Genomic DNA, 20,885 nt, shown 5'->3' on the forward strand with positions numbered 1-20,885 from the left:
TCCCCCTCGCTCCTCTGGCTCCTGAACAAACCCTGTGTGGTGTGGTGTGCACCCTTCTCTTGGGATATGTAAGTAATATATTCCTTCAATAGCATTGGCCTATGTTGGCACTCAGTCACCTCCATAAATTAAAATCCTATGGGCACAAATAAGATAGCATTAAAAATTATTTTATTTTATTTTTTAATGAAAATACAGTGACAATATTATGTTAGTTTCAGATATATGACATAAGTTGACATTTGCATACGTTATGAAAGGATCACCACAATAAGCCTAGTAACCATGTGTCCCCCTACAAAGTTATTACAATATTGTTCACCATATTCCTTCTGTTGTATATTATATTCCTGTGATGTATTTATTATATAACTGGAGGTTTGAACCTCTTAATTCCCTTCACCTGGTTTGTCTATCCTCTCTCCTGTCCCTTCTGGCAATGACCCATTCTCTGTATGTGAGTCTGTTTTCAATTTGTTTTGTTTGTTTGTTTTGTTTTATAGATTCCACATATGAGTGAGATCATGTGGTATTTGTCTTTCTCTCTCTGACTTATTTTACTTACCATAGTACCCTCAAGGTCCATCCATGTTGTTGCAAATGTCAAGATTTCATTATTTTTTATGATTGAGTAATATTCCATTGTGTGTATATATACACACACACACACACACACACACACACACACAGTTTCTTCATCCATTCCTCTATCAATGGACACAAAGGTTGCTTCCATATCTTGGCTTTGTAAATAATGCTCCGTTGAACATTGGAGTGCATATATCTTTTCCAACTACTGTTTTTGTTTTCTTTGGGTAAATATCCAGCAGTGAAATTGCTGTATCATATAGCAGTTCTATTTTTATTTTTTTGAGGAACTTCCATAATGTTCTCCATAGTGGCTGCACCAGTTTACAATCATAGCAGCAGTGCATGAGGGTTTCTTTTTCTCCACATCCTCACCATCACTTATTATTAGTTGTCTTTTTGATGATAGTGATTCTGAAAGATGTGAGGTAGTATCTCATTGTGGTTTTGATTCGCATGTCCCTGGTGATGAGTGTTGTTAATCATCTTTTCATGTGTCTATTGGCCATCTGCACTTTCTCTTTGGAAAAATGTCTACTCAGGTCCCCTGCCCATTCTGTATTTTTAAATTTTTATTATTTTTTGTGGCTGCATTGGGTCCTTGTTGCTGCTCGCGGGCTTTCTCTAGATGTGGCGAGCGGGGGCTGCTCTCCGTTGTGGTGCGCAGGCTTCTCCTTGTGGTGGCTTCTCTTGTTGCAGAGCACAGGTCCTAGGCACAAGGGCTTCAGTAGTTGTGGTTTGCGGGCTCTAGGGTGCAGCCTCAGTAGTTGTGGCGCACGGGCTCAGTTGCCCCGCGGCATGTGGGATCTTCCCGATCCAGGGATCAAACCCATGTCCCCTGCATTGGCAGGCGGACTCTCAACCACTGCACCACCAGGGAAGCCCCCCCTGCCCATTCTTTAATCAGGTTGGTTGGTTGGTTGTTGTTGCTATTAAGTTGTATGTGTTTTAATGTATTTTGGATATTAACCCCTTATTGGATATATTGTTTGCAAATATCTTCTCCCATTTAGTAGGCTGCTGTTTTGTTGTTGATAGCTTCCTTCACTGTGCAAAAGACTTTTAGTTTGATATAGTCCCATTTGTTTATTTTTGCTTTTGTTTCCCTTGCCTTAGGAGACAGATCCAAAAAATATTGCTAAGATTGATGTTAAAGAGCGTGCCACCTGTGTTTTCTTCTAGGAGTTTTATGGTTTCAGACCTTACATTTAAGTCTTTGATCCATTTTGAGTTTAATTTTGTATACGGTGAGAGAAAATAGTTCATTTTGATTCTTTTGCGTGTAGCTGTCCAGTAATCCCAACATCATTTACCGAAGAGGCCGTCGTTTTCCCACTGTGTATTCTTGCCTCCTTTGTCGTAGATTAGTTGACCGTGTAAGTGTAGGTTTATTTCTGGGTTCTGTATTCTGTTCTTTTGATCTATGTGGGTGGATTGGAAACAGAACTGGTCGTAAGAGTGGTTGAGGGAAGTGAGGTGGACCTCTGCTGACACTTTCAGAGTAAGATTTAAAGATGACAGGCAACCCCAAAATATACAAGTTCAATTTCAAATAATTATTGCAAGATAGATTTCTCATCATTGTGCTATAAAAATTAATACATAAAATGACCACACTAACTTTTTAAACAACTTTGATTAGTGAGAATCCTGCATTTCATATGTCTATTAACTTAATATTTGGTTCCAAGTCTACCAAAAGCATCTCAGATCTCTTCTGTAATATATTTATAGGTGACACCTACGAATATGACATGGGATACAGGTATTGTGTTGGTGACTTACATACTAGAAACAGCATTGTTCTCTGTGACATGGTTTTTCAAAATGCTGAAATTTCTTATAAAAGCTTTGCATCAAAGAAAGTGTTTTCTTTCCTCATTTTACATAATAACTGCATTCCTGGAAAATTCACTGTATGATAAAATGTGCAGAAAATACTTCATTGGTAAAATGAAGTTGGAATCTAAGCTTGGATGATTATAATAGGTTTTTCACAAGTATGGAGGTCTGGTGAGTCATTTGAAAGGAAGTGGATTAAAGGACACTTTTTGTGTGTGTGTTTGTGTGACTATCTTAAGCATTGCAGGAGATGTGAAACACTTGACCCCTCCCTTACTTTTTGCTAGTAGGGCCTCCCAACCATTTTGATAACAAAAGTATTTCCACAAATTTCCAAAATACCCCCTGGGGTAGTGTTGGCCCCATTGAGAACCTCTGCCCCAGTCCATTTTCATTGCCACCCTCGAAGTTCAGGTTGTCCTGCTGAACATTGCAGCTAGCTTTTTTCCCTCTACTTCTGGCTTCCAGTGAATGCGCCCCCCCCCCCACCCCCCGCTCAATTTATCTGACGTTAACCAGGTTAATCTCAAGTTCAGTTCTCATTGAGCTATTCCGTTTTCAGAGCCTGTGGTGGCTCTTCATTACTTCTTACTCAGTATATCAATTTGAATTGATGTAATAGGCATCTTGAACTTAACGTGTCAGAAACGGAATTCGTGATTCCTCACCTAAATCTGTTCCCCTCAGTCTTCACTCCAGCAGTTTATGGCAATGCTATCCTTTCAGTTGCTCAGGCCAAAAACCTGGGAGTCATTTATACTCTTCTGGGTTTTTTTTTTTTTTTTTTTTACCCTCCCACATCTAATTCTGTGAGCAAATCTTTCAAAATATATCCAGAATGCAACTACTTATTTTTCACCCCTTGTATGCTTATACCTTGGTCCAAGTCACTGTGATATATTCTTTTTATTATTTAAGTGATCTCCTGCCTGCTTTTCTTGGTTCCATTCTTGTCATCTCCACTGTCTGTTCCCTACAAAGCAGCCAGATGTCTCACTCTTTCACTCAGAACCTCCAGGGGTTCCCATCTCACTCAGTCTGGTCTGCCATGCTTCGGTCCAGCCTTACGAGCCTTCTTGCTGTTCCCTGAATACACTGAACTCAGACTCCTCTCTGGCTTTCTGGTCTCTGTCTGCTCACTTAGATCTCTGCTCAGTGAGCCTCTATCAGAGAGGCTCTCCCTTGACCGCCTGATATAAAATAACAACCTTCCCTCCTATCCCCTTACACTGCTTGGAATTTCTCCATAGCAATTATTACCACTTAATAGATTATATCTTGTTTATTATCTGTCTCCTCCCTTCCCTTTTCAGGTCCTCCCCAACCTAAGAGTCTTTGTTTTTCTTTCCAATACCAAAAACAGAGGCTGGCATGTAGTAAACGTTTGTCAGATGAATTATATAAAGCCCTGAGCCCGAGGAAGCCGCTACTTTGTGTAGTTCTGATCTACTCGTTCAGCTTTATTTTCTGTTTTAACCTTCATACATCATGTGCTGCTTCTCTTCCCCGCTCCGATCTCCACCTGACTGAATCCTACCCATCTGCGCCGGTCAGGAAAACAGAAACCATCCTGGGTATTTTAGCAAGAACAGATTTAATAAAGTAAATCAACGGACTGATTACAAAGCCACTGAAAGGCCTGGGGTAGTGAAGGTCAGAGAGAACTGGCTTCTTGCTTTGAGAAAGTCAAAAAGTGCTGGACTCACAGGACACCGCTGGAAGTGACCTGAGATGCTGGCAACAGTAACGCAAATGTTTCCCAGGAGCTTGCTTGGAAGCTGCTGCAGACTCGGTGTTTGTTGTATGCCCTTGTGTCTGCCAGCTGCTGCCAGGGAGGAATAATGGTTTCTCCTTTCTTGCCATCTAAGTCTTGCATAAATGCCTCTTCTTGGTGGAGTCTAAATCAGAACCCCTTGGGCAAGGGAATCTGAGAAATATGGTGTTAGGGCTCCTTAACCCCTGCTTAGAAGCGCAGGCACAGGACTCAGTATTAACAGCATGGTCTACCTCTTTGGATACTCAGCATCTGTACACACCCTTCTACCTGTATTTATGTTTTCAATCTATAATATAAATAAAACATTTGCTTCTGCCTAACCCGTTGCAACTATTATTCATGCGAGGAAGGATGTATTCACCCTCTCCTTTCACTCTCTTGAGATCCTCTAACCTAAGGATGACATTATAAGGTTAACCACCACTGAGCCATCTTATATAAAACAGTTGGAGGGGAGGAGAAACAATTATATATATCCAAACAAGGAAGATAATATGTATATTTATAACTCTGCTCATATTCACACTTGGTCACCTGGTCATGGTTGGTATTTATACCTTCCTTCTTCCATGGGGCAGGCCGTGTTCGTTCCTCTGTGCTCTATCAATAATGCTTCTTTACCAGGGGTATGATTCTGTCAATGAAGTGTTTGAGCCGGTAGTGGCCTCTTCTGCAAGCTTTTCTGAAGTTCTACTACTGTAAATGAGAATACTAAATAGATGTCCCAGAGATCCCCTTGGTTCTTGACAAAATTTGTTTCTATGGCATGAGACGCTCAAAGGAGCCAGGGGCTAGTGTTAACTGTGGAGAGTCTGCTTTTTCAGCCTGCAGGCCAGCAAGTCACCTGGCAGAGTTTCATAGATGTTGGTGGAGGACCCAGGACTCCTGGGGCAAAGACAAAGCACAGCAGGCAGATTGAGATTCATGTCCAGTTGGGGAGACAGATTTCTGCTGCTTCCTGCTCCTTTGTCTTTCCTCAATCCTCTTCCTGTTTGTACTTTTCTAACAGTTTGTTTAACCAGTTTAGAATTTATTTTGCTCTGTTGTATGAAATAAATATCTAAATCAAGGGTTAGCAAACCTTTTCTTAAAGGGCCAGATAGTGACTTTTTAAGGTTTTGGGTTATACGATCTTGTTGCAACTTTTCACCTCTGCCATTGTAGCCCCAAAGCAGCCATAGACGTAAGTAAACAAATATGGGTGACAGTATTCCAGCAGAACTTTACTTATAGTAAACAGGCCATAGCCTGGCTTTGGCCCATGGGCTACAGTTTATTGACCTCTGCATTGAACTCTCCATCCCCTGTTTAAAAAATGGAAGAGTCTGAAACTTTACCCTACTTGCAGGCTAGCAAGTTAGCCTGCCACAGGTTCATATATGCTGGCAGAAGGCAAGTACAGTTTATTACTCATTATAATAGCAGTAGCCAGAATATTATCATTTGCTCTGGTTCCTGAGCCCCGGTTCCCATAAAGCAGCACTAGGAAGGCGTAACATCTGCACATACGTTGTAGGAGAGGAGCCCCAGGCTTAGGGACTTCAATCTTTTATAATTGGCAGTAATCCTGCCTGACCTTTGCCCTAGAGGGACACATCTTCATTATATTGAACAGTAAACATACCCATCATTTGCCCCAGAGGGAGACACTGTATCTTCCAAGGCTATTCACTATGTAAAACTTTTTGAAAAGGTAGTCTAGAATAAGGGCGGTCAGGGCCTCTGCTTGCAGGACATTCAGAGAAAGACCCATGGAGCATTGTCTCCCAACACCCCACCTCCATCCCCACCAGGTTGATGTACACAGAGCCTGTCTAGCAGTGGTATCTTGCATTCATTCAGTGTGGATCTACTGGGCTACCGTTGTATTTTCGAGGTTGTATTGCTCTCATTTGCCTCGAGGATAAGAATTCATGAATTAATGAATCTGAGGTTACTTATAATCTTTTTCTCCTAGGTTCATAACATGAAAACTTGGTTCTAAGCATGTATTGCTCTCATGTGTTTTCTTTTTGCACCCTGCTTATCTACTAATTTTTAGATATGGGAGCACTTCCTTTCAAAATATAATGTCTAAAGACTTCCAGTCTGGACAAGATGGCATAAACCTTTTTCTCTTTGCTCCTTCCTGCTATGCACAACTCTAAACCCTGGAAAACACAAGAGGCAACCAGACAAGAACTCTGGAATGGGGTAAGGGGAAGGCTGACTGGTTTGGGACCCCAGCACTGCAGGAACAACAGAGCAGCAGGATGTCTTACATCCCTCCACCTAAAGAAGAAGGCAGGCCAGACCCTGTGTTTACTGAGCCTTAATCTAGCAACAGAAGGCCGCTTAGTTAGGCTTGTTCCTCCCTAGTATGGACTGGGAGTCCCTCTGACATATTCAAGTGAGCCCGGAACCACTGGCAAAGGGGATCCGTTGGGAGCCCCACCAATAAGCAGCTGGGACAAGTGCTCTCCTGCCCTGCTGGACCATAAATTCCCCTCTCCTGCTAAGAGATACCAGGCGGTCAAGTACAAGTGGAAAGAGAGACTCCTCCTTACCACCTTACTCCTGCAACAGTCGACCTGGCCTGTGAAATATTCTCCATACCTGCTGGGCCCAAGACTCCCTTCCCCCTCTGAGAGCCATGGTGGCTACGTGGCACTGGCAAGAGGGACCTCACCACAAGAAGTGGCCCATCTGGGGAAGCCAAGCCTCTTTGTTTGTGTGTCCTGAGACTTCCCTCTTCCACTCAGAGTTACAGGGGTTGCCCAGGGCCATTGGCCAGAGGGACTCTGCCACACAAGCAGCCTGCTCTGGGAAGCCTGCTGGCCTGAGACTCGCCTCCTCCATTGAGAGACCTCTAGTGGGTCACCCTGGAGAAACCTCTTTCACCTACTCTGATGCTACCAGCAGAGATCAGTGGGAGCCCAAGCAAAACTGCAGTGCAAAGCCTCTGAAAATTAAACTGCCGCTGGAGCCACAGCACACAAAAATAGTCCAGGACCTGCAGGCACAACCTAAACAAAGTGCCTGCTGCTAAAATGAAAGAACGAAATAGGATCTAGAGCCTCCTAACATAGTAGACAAAATGCCTAGGATGCAGTAAAAAAAAAAAAAAAAAAAAAAAAAAATCGCCTGTCATTCCAAGAACCGTGAAAATCACAACTTGAGCAAAAAAAGATAATGAACTGACACCAACACCAGATGAATCAGATGGTGGAATCATGTGATGCGGATTTTAAAGCAGCTGGTGTCATAAAAATGCTTCAGCAGTCAGTTACAAAGCCTCTTGAGACAAACGGAAGAATAAAAAATCTCAGCAAAGACATGGAAATTATCAAAGGAACCAAGAAGGAATTATAAAATTGAAAAAAATACAATCACAGAAATAAAGACTCACTGAATGGGCACGGTAATAGAGTGGAGATGACAGAGGATAGAGTCAGGGACCTTACCAAGTAACAGAATGGTCTGTGACCAGGACAAGTCAATAGAATTTACCCAATCTGAACAGCAGAGAGAGAGATCTCCAAACAGGATAGGACCAAGGACATCCGCATGGAGATAACCCTAAAATCAGTGATCTGAAAACTAAAGAAGAAAAAAGTCTTGAAAGATGCTAGGGATAAACAATGTACTAACATCAATTTGACGTCAGATTTCTCATCTGAAACCATGGAGGCCAGAGGGAAGCAGCACATGGTTTTCAAGTGTTGAAAGAAAATAACTGTCAATCAAGATTTCTGTGACTGGCAAAACTTCAATGATGAGAAATCTATCTTGCAATAATTATTTGAAATTGAACTTGTTTATTTGGGGGTTGCCTGTCATCTTTAAATCTTACTCTGAAAGTGTCACCAGAGGTCCACCTCACTTCCCTCAACCACTCTTACGACCGGTTCTGTTTCCAGTCCACCCACATAGATCAAAGGACCAGAATAGAGAACCCAGAAATAAACCTACACTTACATGGTCAACTAATCTACGACAGAGGAGGCAAGAATACACAGTGGGAAAACGACGGCCTCTTCGGTAAATGATGTTGGGATTACTGGACAGCTACACGCAAAAGAATCAAAATGAACTATTTTCTCTCACCAAATACAAGATTAAACTCAAAATGGATCAAAGACTTAAATGTAAGGTCTGAAGCCATAAAACTCCTAGAAGAAAACACAGGTGGCACGCGCTTTAACATCAACCTTAGCAATATTTTTTGGATCACCATCAAACCACATACACCAAAAGTACACACACTGACGCATACACACACAAACATACACACATTTTGAGTTAAAAATTAACTCAAAATGGATCAGGACCTTAAATCTAAAGTGTAAAACTTACAGAAAACAGTTTTTAAAAGAAAAACATGCCATCCTTCTCACATGTGTCTGTCCCTTTATCCTTTTAGCCTTTTAGTATTCAGTTTGGACATCTCACGTCTGAGGAGTTCTCACTGGTCCTGGAAGGCTGAGCCTGGCTGGTCATCTGTCCCATGGGCTCCAGTAATACCATGCTGGACATTTGTCTTTTCTCCGCTTGCCCAGCATCTGAGTGTTTTCATGTTTGGCGAATTTCCCATTCAACGGGCTTTGTTTGATGTGAGGACCCACTGCCTGCTACAGAAGCTAAGGAAGACAGATACCGCTTCCTGGTACCACGTCGTGGCAACTTGGGTATAAAAGTGTCATCTAGGATAGTCATTCTTTTCAGCCGGAGACTTTGAGTGTGGAGTGAGTGATGGAAAGGGACTGGGACATGGAGAACTCATTCTTGTGCTGGTGGCGGCAGCATCTGCCCTTTGGGGGTGGTGCTGGTGATGGTATCCAGAGAGGGGTGGTGTCTGTCGTATGTGGCTTCTGGGGGATTGAGTGGTGGTCCTGCTGCCAGCCTTCCTTCGTTCTTGCCTTTATAGTGGGTCTATGAGCTGTGAAATCCTTCCAATAAATTCTTTTTCTCTTTAGCCAGACTCCGTTTCTGTTGCTTGCAAAAGAATCGTAATTGCTTCAGTCAGACTATCATAATAGTATTGCACATTTTTCTTGCTTACTTGCCATTTCGTCCAAACAGATCATGGGCAGGGGCTCTGTCTTATTAGTCATTGTACATTCAGTACACAGCATGCTTGAAGTACATTAACTAATTGCTAAATAATGAGTGAAACATGCAAGCCTTCAACTTGGTTTCTCCATTGGCGTGATATTGATATTTAGTGGTAATTACTCTGTGACTTTTGCATGTGGTGGACTTTGTAGTTTTCAGTGTTACTTGCAAGATATAAATATTTTGTTTGCCTTCTTGAGTATTTTATTGGGAGCTTGGAAGAGAGTTTGTAGAAACAGTTATCCTGAACAATATTTTTCCTTCACTCTGTTTTTCTTAGTGTAAGTACTAAGTGAGATGGACAGGGGAACCCCTTTTATCAGGACCTAAAAATAAGACTGTGTGATCAACTGACATAGTAACAAGCTGGTAGATTTTATGTGGACAGCATTGTAATATCAGTACACTGATGTATGTTATACACTGATATACATGTGTAAAGGCTCTCCATCTATGTCTCCTCGTTTGTTGTTCCCATTGTTAGTTCCATAGTACGTCAGTCACTTAGGCTCAAAACCTCAGTTATCTTGGATGACTTCCTCTGTTCTGCACCTCTAATTGGGAGTGGCACTGATTGTACCTCTTCAGTACCCTTCCCGTTTCCTCCACCAATGTTTAGAGCCAAGTCACCATGACCTTTCTTGCATAACCTCCTCACAGGTTTCACTTTTCCTGAATCAAGCCCATCTTGCATGGAGCTCCTGGATGGATCTTTCTGATGATACCTCAGGAAGCTCGATAGTATCTTGTGATTCCAACCCTGAGTTGATCTGCAGTGTTTCTTCAAATTACCTTTCTTACTGCACTTCCCGTGGTTTTACCAATCACATATTAAATAGTGTTCTTTTTTGGAATAATCTTTCTTGTGTACATGCTATATTTGCCCCCTCAACAGTCTCAGTATATTCAAATTCTGCCATTCGGTTGACATAGAATATGCTCCAGGTTGCATTCCCTAACCCACCCTCCTTTATTCAATGCAGAGATACTCTTTCAGATGAGTGCTACACCGCGCCCCCCCCCACCCCCCCCGCATTCTGGGAGCCTGTCTTATCTCTCCTTTGGTATTATATATTATTGTACTAATATTTGAGGCAGTTGGGTGGATTTGAAAATGAAAGCATCCATGGTCCTCCCTATAGAACTTTCAGAGTTAATCATAGGTTTATCTCATTTATCTCATTAGGTTGTAGAAAACCCAGAGCAGTATCAAAACCCAAACACCATCAAAACACTGTAAGCCTTTAATGTTAATTTTCTGCCTCATGCAGCTACCAGTAGGGGTATTTATGCTTACGAAACACATGGTTTCTTCTTTAAAATGATGGCTTGGTGTATTGTTTCCTTGCTTTGAGGATTTTATTCAAATTATCATTTGGTTTTTACTTTCACAGTCCATGCTCCGAGGGAGAGGAGGTTGCTATAAACATACGTTCTATGGCATTGAAAGCCATCGTTGCATGGAAACTACCCCGAGCTTGGCATGTGCAAATAAATGTGTCTTCTGTTGGCGGTAAGTAAAAATGAATGGCCATGGTGACCAAATATGTAATGATCTGTAATAATCAATTTCTGCCCAACACTGCACTCAGATTTACCTAAAGCTCTGTTGTTTCTGTAATTAATCCCCTTTTTCATTCCTAATATTACATTTATGCATTTGTTGTTTTTTTTCTTGATCAGTTTTATCAGGGGCTTGCCAATTTTTTTTTTTTTTAAGATGCTGCATTGGGTCTTGGTTGCTGCATGCGGGCTTTCTCTAGCTGCAGTGAGTTGGGGCTACTCTTCGTTGCAGTGAGTGGGCTTCTCATTGTGGTGGCTTCTCTTGTTGTGGAGCATGGACTCTAGGTGTGGGCTTCAGTAGTTGTGGCACGCGGGCTCAGCAGTTGTGGCTTGCGGGCTCTAGAGCGCTGGTTCAGTAGTTGTGGTGCACGGGCTCTAGAGCGCAGGCTCAGTAGTTGTGTGTGGTTCATGGGCTTAGTTGTTCCACGGCATGTGGGATCTTCCTGGAGCAGGGCTTGAACCCGTGTCCCCTGCATTGGCAGGTGGCTTCTTAACCACTGAGCCACCAGGGAAGTCCTGCAAAGGTCTTTATTACTCCATTTTTGGAAAGATGTTTGCACTGGGTATAGAATTCTGAGTTGACAAGTTTGTTTCCTTTAAGCATTCTTTCAGGTGTCATTATAGTTTCATCTGGCTTATTTGTTTTCTGTTGAGTTGTCAGAAATAATTTTTAGCCTTTGTTCTTAAGTAATATGTCCTTTTTCTCTAAGTTGAAGGTTTTCTTATTTTCTTTTGTTTTCATTAGTTTAGATACCATACTTTTAGGCTGTTTTAAAATATCCTGGTTGTTGTTTTGTGAGTTTCTTCAATCTGTGGTTAATTGTTTCTCATTAACTTTGGAAAATTGTTGGCCATAATTTTTCTACATTTTTTTCTGCTTTGTTCTCTGTTTCCTTTCTGGGATTTCAGTTAGGTCTTCCCATTGCACTGCCTCTCAGAGAGGGTCTTGCAACAATATTCTACTGGTGGTCGTTACTGGATGCTTGTTGGCCTGGTGTTGTATGGCTGCGAGAGGGTTGCACGTTTTATATTGTCCTGAATAAGTCTCAGTCTTGGCCAGGCACTTGACATCTATCCCTCTCTGCTAGGTGTCATGACTCAAAGTAAGTTGTAAACTACAGCTATAAATAGCTGAGCTTTTTGTAGGAAACCAACCCTGATTTTATAATTATATGGACTCCCTCATAGGAGGTAACTAGCTGAGATTTAATGCAGGGAGTCCTTTAGAACTTCTGCCTCTTTTTTTCTAGGCACCACACCAATCCAGTGGGTACTGAATGGCGGTGGAAGATGGACCAGGCTGAAATGATCTTAAAGGAAGCCATTGAAAACCATCAGAACATGATGAAGCAGTTTAGAGGTATTTATTGTCCCTCTACAAAGGGATGCTAATAGCCTGAATTAAACTGGCAGAGGAATTGTCCTTTGGCAGGATTTTGTCCTTGCTGACAAATTCTTGTATAGGAAAGTGGAAACTTTGTAGAAATATTATATATGTTTTGGCCTTTTTAGTTTTTACTAATAACTTTATATCGTATATGATGGGAGAATTAAAAAACTTAATTCAAAGCTTAGCTATTTATAATATGGTACACTCAGCCTATAAGTTTTGACTGGGAATATATCCTCATTCTTCCTAAAAACTTTTGCTATTGTTCTGTCTTGGTGGGTACAAAGCAGCAGCCTTGTGAATGGACTGAAAATTTTGTAACACTGGAAAATTTTTAAGTAATATCAGTTAGTGTTGGGAAAGCATTTTTGAATAAATGCCTTACAAAAAAGGAGGGTTAATATTAATCAGATTTCCTCCACATGATCCACGGTGATGTGTAGAATTCTGCCACTCGGTTTCTAGAATTTCCTGATCTTGTTGTGTCTCATAGTTCAAAGTATTTGACTCTACTGGAGATTGCTGGTTCTCAAGCTTTAGTGTGCATCAGAGTCGTGCATTAAAGTAGAGATTCCTGGTCTCCTTCCCCAGAGAATGATTCAGTAAGTCTGAGGTAGCAACCAAGAATGTGCATTTTGAGCAGATTTCCTGGTGGTATCGGTGTTGTTAAAGTGGGGACCATACTTTGAGACCCACTACCGTAGATAGATGTGGAGGACTTGTAAAGTGATATAATGACAGCTGCAGATGCTCAACTGAAATAAAAATATTAGGTTCCCTGTTAAACGTGCCTCTGTCTCCATCTGCCACCTGTCAGTCCTCTCCCCTTTGTTCTCCTTTCCTTTCATATACAACAACAAAAAAGATGAGTTCCAACCAAGGTTGTTTTGACATAGGCACTCTTGTGGTGCTAGCATCATCAATGGGAGTCTTTATAAGCCCCAGTAATTAGCATTTTGAAGATCAGGTGATTCTTTCATGCAAAGAAATTCGTTCGGTCCGGTCACTGCTTCTTGAGATCACAGTGCTTCTGATGATGTTTTCCTAACATCACCCAGCAGTTCTCCAGGTCTCAGCAGACACTGCCTGGGTGTCTGACAAATTTAATTCAATCCTGACACTGTCTGGAGATAGCATCAGGCCCCGCAGGTTAAGGATTCAGTCCTATAAGACTGCCTCCGACTTCAGGTGCCAATCACAAGTCTGGGATGTTACCTGTGCTTCTGACCAGCTGGCTGTAAATTGGAAGTTCCCACACCCTCCTCCTTGGATTCCTGGTTTGTTAGAGTGGCTCACAGAACAGAGAAACATTTACTTATTTCTATCATTTTATTATAAAGGATATGTAGAGGTCACAGAAGAACAGCCAGGTGGAGAAGTACATCCGGAAGGGTCCCGAGTCCAGGAGCTTCTGTCTCCATGGAGTTGGCCACCCTCCTGGCATGTTCACCAACTCAGAAGCCCATCAAATCTTGTTCAAGAGACTATAGAGCTTAATTTGTAGCCCCCTCTTCCCTTTCTCACAGGTCTGTATGGTTGAAAGTTCCAGTCCCTTAAAGACTTGGTCTTTCTGGTGACCAGCCCCAGCCTGAGGCTATTTAGGGATCCTACCCTGTGTCACCCCATTTGCATAAATTTAGGTATGCTCAAAGGGGGCTCCTTATGAAGGACAAAAGACACTCCTACCACTCAGGAAATCCCAGGGGTTCTAGGAGCTTTGTGTCGGGAACCACGATCAAAGACCAAATCTATTTGTTATTTTTTACCACGGTACTTCTTATTACTATTATGATTTCCTAGGAGAAATTGGGAAAGCAATGCAAATAATGATTCAAGATCAATAATAATTTATAAAGGATAGTCAATTATACCTTTATTTTATTCTGTATGAATTTCCTAGGGAAAGTTGCCCTGTACATATTTGTGTGTGTCTGTGCTAACCTATTGTACATCTTCAGAGATGCTAATAAATATTTTAGTATTTCATCTTGGCTTTTAGTCTCAAGTATTTTTTTCTTTTTTGAACAAGTCATTTTCTCTTATTTGGATAAAGTAGTGTCTCTTACCAGTCTTTTGGAAAATTAAATGAAACTGTGTGGTGAAGAACTAGGAAGTCTCTATATCAGGAATTTATTAGCTTTTCTTAGACTGTTTGTTGATTTAATTAATATTATTGATTGTTGATCTTCAAATAAACCATATGCCTTTTATTTATTTTTATTTTTTTATTTTTTTGAGTTTTCACCAATATTTTTATTATGAAGATTTTCAGACATACAGCAAAAGTTGAAAAAATTTTATAGTGAACACCTGTATACCCACCATCTAGATTCTTGTTTTATCACATATCTATTCATCTCTCTATCCATCCATTAGTCCATCTTAGTTTTTATGCATTCAAAGTAAATTGGAGACATCACTATTTATCCCCTAAATATCTCAGCATGCATTATTAGAGTTCAGTACAGTTTTTATGTAAAATTTACATACAATGAAATATAAAAATCTTAATTATATATTTGCTGAGTTTTGACAAATGCATATATATGTGTAACCTAAAACTCTATCAAATAAAGAACATTACCATAATCCCCAAAAGTCCCTTCATGTCCCCTCTCAATCAATCTCCACTCCTTTTAAATAAATTTCAAGGCAAAGTCTTGTTTTCCTTTGGATAGTTACTAGTCAGAATTCTCCAGAGAAACAGAGTCAACACACCCACTGTGTGTGTATATATATATATATATATATATATATAGAGAGAGAGAGAGAGAGAGAGAGAGAGATTGATAGAGTGAGATTGGCTTAAGGAATTGGATCATGTAATCGTGCAGGTTTGGCCAATCAAAAAGATAGATAAAAATAATCCATTGGGGTAGACCAGCAGGCTGGAAATTTAAGGAAGAATTGCAGTTCAGATGCAGAGGCAGTCTGCTGGCAGAATTCCTTCTTGCTTGGGGGAGGTCAGCCTTTGTTCTTTTAAGGCTTTCAGTTGATTGGGTGAGGCCCACCCACATTAGAGAGGGCAGTCTGCTTTACTCAAAGCCCACTGACTTAAACGTTAATCTCATCCAAAAGACGCCTTCACGGCAACATCCAGAATAATGTTTGACCAAATATCTGGGCACTATGGCCCAGCCAAGTTGACACATAAAATGAACCATCCCTGGTAATAACATCAGAAGCAGGGAAATGCCAGTAATTTTATCTTTAGAGTCTAATCAGTTTGTTTTGGTTTAGTGCCTAAAGAGTCAGTTGAACCCTTAAATAATGTGGTGATGGCTGAAGATGTGTATTTCCTGGACATCTGGGAATCTCCCTGAATAAACTGTGCCCCAGGGGATTTGTATGGGAGGAAGCAGTCCTGAGGAGTAGACATTCATTTTTCCATTCTGAGATGTCCTTGATACAGAACGACAGTCTGAGTTTTGACGGTAATTTTTCTGACAGGAGTATTTTTGCAAGTGTACTTTAAATGGAGATAAGAGATGAATAAATCATGAGGCTGTCTTTCTTCATGTTAATAACATGTGTTAGGTGAGATTGGTGAACACCTAGTCTTTGTTGTCTGCCTAGCTTGTTGGAGGGTGCAGAAAGGTATACCTGATTAGTAACCTTGTGCTTGCCTTTTGTTTTTTTTAATATTATTTTTGTGTATTATTTATTTATTTATGCTGCCCTGGGTCTTAGTTGCGGCACGCGGGATCTTTAGTTGCAGCATGTGGACTTCTTAGTTGAGGCATGCGGACTCCTAGTTGCAGCATGCATGCGGGATCTAGTTCCCTGACCAGTGATTGAACCCGGGCTCTCCCCGCCCCCCACATTGGAAGGGTGGAGTCTTACCCACTGGACCACCAGGGAAACCCCACCTTGTGCTTGCTTTAATCAGTAGGCATCTCAGATGGTTTGTCTTCAGGTATCCATGGAGTAAGAGACAAAAGAGTTTTAAAACATATATATATTGTCTTGTAGGGGGCGGACAGATAACAGGACTGCAGGGAGAAAGGAAGAGCATGTCTGTGAACAAGTGAATCCTGAGTAGGGGTGAGAATGCCTAAGGGGGTGAGAATGACCCCCAAACATTCAACAACTGCCATTCATTTCATCCTTAAAAACAGCTTTAATAGAGTATCTACTTTGCCCTTGTAATTCTCACAAAGGATTCTTTTTGCATACCTTAATTAATTGACTTGACAGAATGTTACCATGTCAGCAAATCATGTCTTTATATAATCGACAGTAAATTGTCTAGAAAGGTTTCCAAATTGGAACTGGTTGATATTGGTACACCGACACTCTTCAGGGTACCAAAGCAGTTTTTCTTTAAAGTAATAGTAGAAAACAGGTGTATATTTGAAGATGTGATGCACAGTAGACAGTCGGCACATGGGCATAAAGGAGCTCTCCTTCATTATCTTTTCACTAATATGAGAACTTCCTTAGTTTCCAATTTTTGGATGGTGGTGACTATTTGTTAATGCTTTTTACTTTATTCTGCGCTTAATCAAGACATTACGTTTTTGAAAATCTGTCTCATTGCTATCATAACCAAAGCAAATCCTGCTGTGAAACTACAGGATTAGAAAAGGAAAAAAAACCCCACCTAATTACCAAAGGATGAAATAGATAATTTGTAAGAATCTGAAGTTCTTCTGGAAAACTGGGGTGGTCTATGATACAAAAATGTTAATTTTTTCTTTTTATTATAACTTTGGCAGAATGATAGAATTTTAGTATTTCAGAGTATTAGTTATGTTTTCTGTGTTCTTGGCTCTTGGCAGAAAGTAATCTGGTGTTCAAATTGACGGTTGTTTACTGTGGGCATTCAGCTTGGCAGTGAGATTTTATAACTTCACTCAGTCTTTATCAATGGTTATAATCTAAAGTTTTCTTTTTAAATGAACCTGAATTCCTCCTGCAATCAGTGAAATTTCTATGTTCTATCTTTTATTCATCCTTAAGGGTATAAATAAAACAGGTCACCCTCCTTTCTGGATAGTCAGCTTCAGGGTGAGGATGGTGAGACTAATGCAAGTCACTCTACCTCTTTGAACCGAGTACCGTCACCTGGGTGCAGCTCTGACACACATCCTACTTCTGGATGGTAAAGATGCAGGAATGTAACTCTAGGTTTCATATCAGCCCCTGGTGGAGAGTATATTTTTTTCTCCTAGTTCCACATTTATTCCTTTTTTAAAATTTACAGTGCTTTATTTTTACCCTTTAATATACCATGGTTATCTTTGCTTACTAATAACATGAATTGATCTGATTTCTTTTTTAAAAATTATTATTTATTTTATTTATTTATTTATTTTTGGCTGCGTTGGGTCTTCTTTGCTGCACGCGGGCTGTCTCTAGTTGCAGTGATCAGGGGCTACTCTTCGTTGCTGTGCACGGGCTTCTCACTGCGGTGGCTTCTCTCGTTGCGGACCACGGGCTCTAGGCGCGCGGGTTTCGGTCGTTGTGGCATGCGGGCTCAAGAGTGCAGGCTCAGTAGTTGTGTCACATGGGCTTAGTTGCTCCGCGGCATGTGGGATCTTACCGGACCAGGGCTCAAACCTGTGTCCCCTGCATTGGCAGGCGGATTCTCAACCACTGCACCACCAGGGAAGCCCTGATTTCTTTTTCTTTCTTTCTTTCTTTTTTTTTTTTTTTTTTTTTGCGGTATGCGGGCCTCTCACTGTTGTGGCCTCTCCCGTTGCGGAGCACAGGCTCCGGACGCGCAGGCTCAGCGGCCATGGCTCACGGGCCCAGCTGCTCCGCGGCATGTGGGATCTTCCCGGACCGGGGCATGAACCCGTGTTTCCTGCATCGGCAGGTAGACTCTCAACCACTGCACCACCAGGGAAGCCCTGATTTCTTTTTTAATCTAAACTTCTTAACAAATCGTATTATGAAAATGTCCAAGTATACACAAAATAGAATGGCACAATAAACCCCCATATCCTTTTCTCCTCTATTTAAAAATTGTCAAAATTTTACCATACTTACTTCTCTATCTCCCTTTTTTTCTTTGCTGAAGTGATTAAGACAAATCCCAAGTATCACATTTGCCTTCAGACTTCAATATGAATCTCTTTTAAACATTAGATTTTTTTTCATAAACACAATATCATTATCACAGCTAATAAAATTATTATTATTATATTTTAAAAATAAATTTATTTTTGGCTGCGTTGCGTCTTCATTGCTATGCGTGGGCTTTCTCTAGTTGCGTCGAGCGGGGGCTGCTCTTTGTTGTGGTGCGTGGGCTTCTCACTGCAGTGGCTTCTCTCATTATGGAGCACAGGCTCTAGGCACGCGGGCTCAGTAGTCGTGGCACGCGGGCTCAGTAGTTGTGGCTCACAGGCTCTAGAGCACAGGCTCAGTAGTTGTGGCACACGAGCTTAGTCGCTCCACGACATGTGGGATCTTCCCGGACCAGGGATCGAACCCGTGTCCCCTGCATTGGCAGGCAGATTCTCAACCACTGTGCCACCGGGGAAGCCCAAAATTATTATTTTTAACATGACTATTTTCTTCCAGGTTTACTGAGGTACAGTTGACATATAGCATTGTGTAAGCACTGTGTTTTCTTCCAGGTTTACTGAGGTACAATTGATATATAGCATCGTGTCATGTACAGCATGACAATTTGATATATAGACAGACTGTGAAATAATTACCACAATATGATTAGTTCCATTTCTTTCTTAGTTTGTCATTTTCTGGGTATCTCCACTTTAGCCTTTCCTTAGAGGTCACTCATTAATAATTTCCGTTACTCTAGCTTGGAGTCCTGTTTTACAGGGTGCTTTCCTAGCCCCTGATGATCACCCGCTCTCTCCTGTGGGTTTGGTTCAGTCATTTGATGATCGTATTTTGTGTAGGATGAGACTTGTTGTGTGTACTCTCGTTTTTGCCTCTGAGTGTCCAGCTTTAGCTGAGTGGCCAGCCTTGAGCACATTTTGAAGGTATACTCATCTTTTAAACATTTCCTTTTCATGCATCTATTCTCAATCCCAAGGGCAATCATTGTCTTTTCAGCTATTTCATTGATCATTAAACCAGCTTTCTTCCCATGACTCTTATTAGCTTTCCCTTTATATGCATGCAAAATTAACTTTACATTGATTACAAGTAGGTCAGAATTACAGTGCAACTTGGCCTTTTTTCAAAATGCTCACTGCCCCCTCTAAATACCACCATGGCAGGGAGAAATAGTTTTCAGAGAATGGAGTTCAGGTTTCTTTAGCTCAGCTTCTCATCAGTTCAGCTGACATCAAGTGAGTGAACGCTGTTTGTGAGGAACATCCTCAGTGCTGAAGGTGCAAAGGTGAAGATGACATCATTTGTTGCTAGATGTTTTTATCTATAGTTTAAGCTAGAAGTGAAGTAATGCGAAAAATAAAGGGTCGCCAACAGATGGTCCTCAGGAACGAGATGTGCTGAAGTACACATCCAAAAGGAATGTCGGGGAGGCGGGGAAGAGAACACCACCTGCTAATTGTTTTCCGAAGCTTATTTATGAAATAAACATCATAGTAGAAGTGGCTGTATCAAAGATATATTAGATATGACTTTCAGCCAGGAGGGGTTCTTAGGAACATCTTTGGCCAGGAACTATACTGTTATTTGAGAATAAAGGAGAAAATGTTTTATTTCTGATTGGTCCAGTCTTTAGAAAGAGGAATACTCACACATATCAATTATACCTCAATTTTAAAAAAGGCATAAGAAAGTATTCAGAATAGAGGGGGGTTAATCAACCCCCCCCAAAAAAACCCCCAATTTCTTTGGAATACTCTACTCTAGGAATACTCTACGTTGAACCTTATATCATTTTTAAAAATATTTATTTATTTATTTTTGGCTGCATTGTGTCTTCATTGCTGAGCGCGGGCTTTCTCTAGTTGCGGCGAGCAGGGGCTACTCTTCGTTGTGGTGTACGGGCTTCTCATTGCGGTGGCTTCTCTTGTTGTGGAGCACTGGCTCTAGGCGCGTGGGCTTCAGTAGTTGTGGCACGCGGGGTCAGTAGTTGTGGCTCGCGGGGTCGAGAGCGCAGGCTCAGTAGTTGTGGCTCACGGGCCTAGTTGCTCCATGGCATGTGAGATCTTCCCAGACCAGGGCTTGAACCCATGTCTCCTGTGTTGGCAGGCAGATTCCTAACCACTGCACCACCAGGGAAGCCTGAACCTTCTGTCATTTTTATTTCTGGGTTATTCAGCTTATTGCTATGACCTTAGGATAAAAATTCTGGAATCTTAAGTTTCTGCTTTGGCATCTTTCAGTGAGATAAGGTGTGCTTCCTGGTTAATATGACTGTAGTGACTGTTCAGGATCAGGAAGCTGTTCAGGCTAAGAGAAATGTCACAAAACTTGCTTAAGAAAAAACAAAAACAAATAAAACTAACAACAACAACAAAAACCTCCAAACCAAAAAACAAAAACAACAACAAAAAAACAAAACCAAAGCAGAGTTTAGAGGTGAAAGGGATAAGGTTTAGGGAAACATGCAGTGAACAGGCTCTGTGTGTGTGAGTGAGAGAGAGAGAGAGAGAGACAGACATACACACAGTGGGAAATATCCCTATAGATCTGCTACTGAAATGTAGTGTCTGCTGTTGCCTGGGCTGTCCTCCTGCTCCA

At 41.3% G+C, this 20,885-nt stretch overlaps 1 protein-coding gene across 5 annotated transcripts in view; it reads left to right on the plus strand.

Moving 5' to 3' along the window:
* LOC131740634 (S-adenosyl-L-methionine-dependent tRNA 4-demethylwyosine synthase TYW1) overlaps positions 1-20,885 on the plus strand; it is a 156,336-nt gene that overhangs the window by 45,168 nt on the left and 90,283 nt on the right. For all 5 annotated transcript variants that reach the window (XM_059036654.2, XM_059036655.2, XM_067014148.1 and 2 more), the window contains 2 exons: positions 10,696-10,814; positions 12,115-12,224. In XM_059036654.2, the coding sequence (XP_058892637.1) occupies positions 10,696-10,814; positions 12,115-12,224 (229 nt within the window). The remainder of the gene's footprint in view (positions 1-10,695; positions 10,815-12,114; positions 12,225-20,885) is intronic.

This window comes from Kogia breviceps, chromosome 14 (assembly GCF_026419965.1).
Source record: "Kogia breviceps isolate mKogBre1 chromosome 14, mKogBre1 haplotype 1, whole genome shotgun sequence".
In the NCBI taxonomy this organism is placed as follows: Eukaryota; Metazoa; Chordata; class Mammalia; order Artiodactyla; family Physeteridae; genus Kogia; species Kogia breviceps.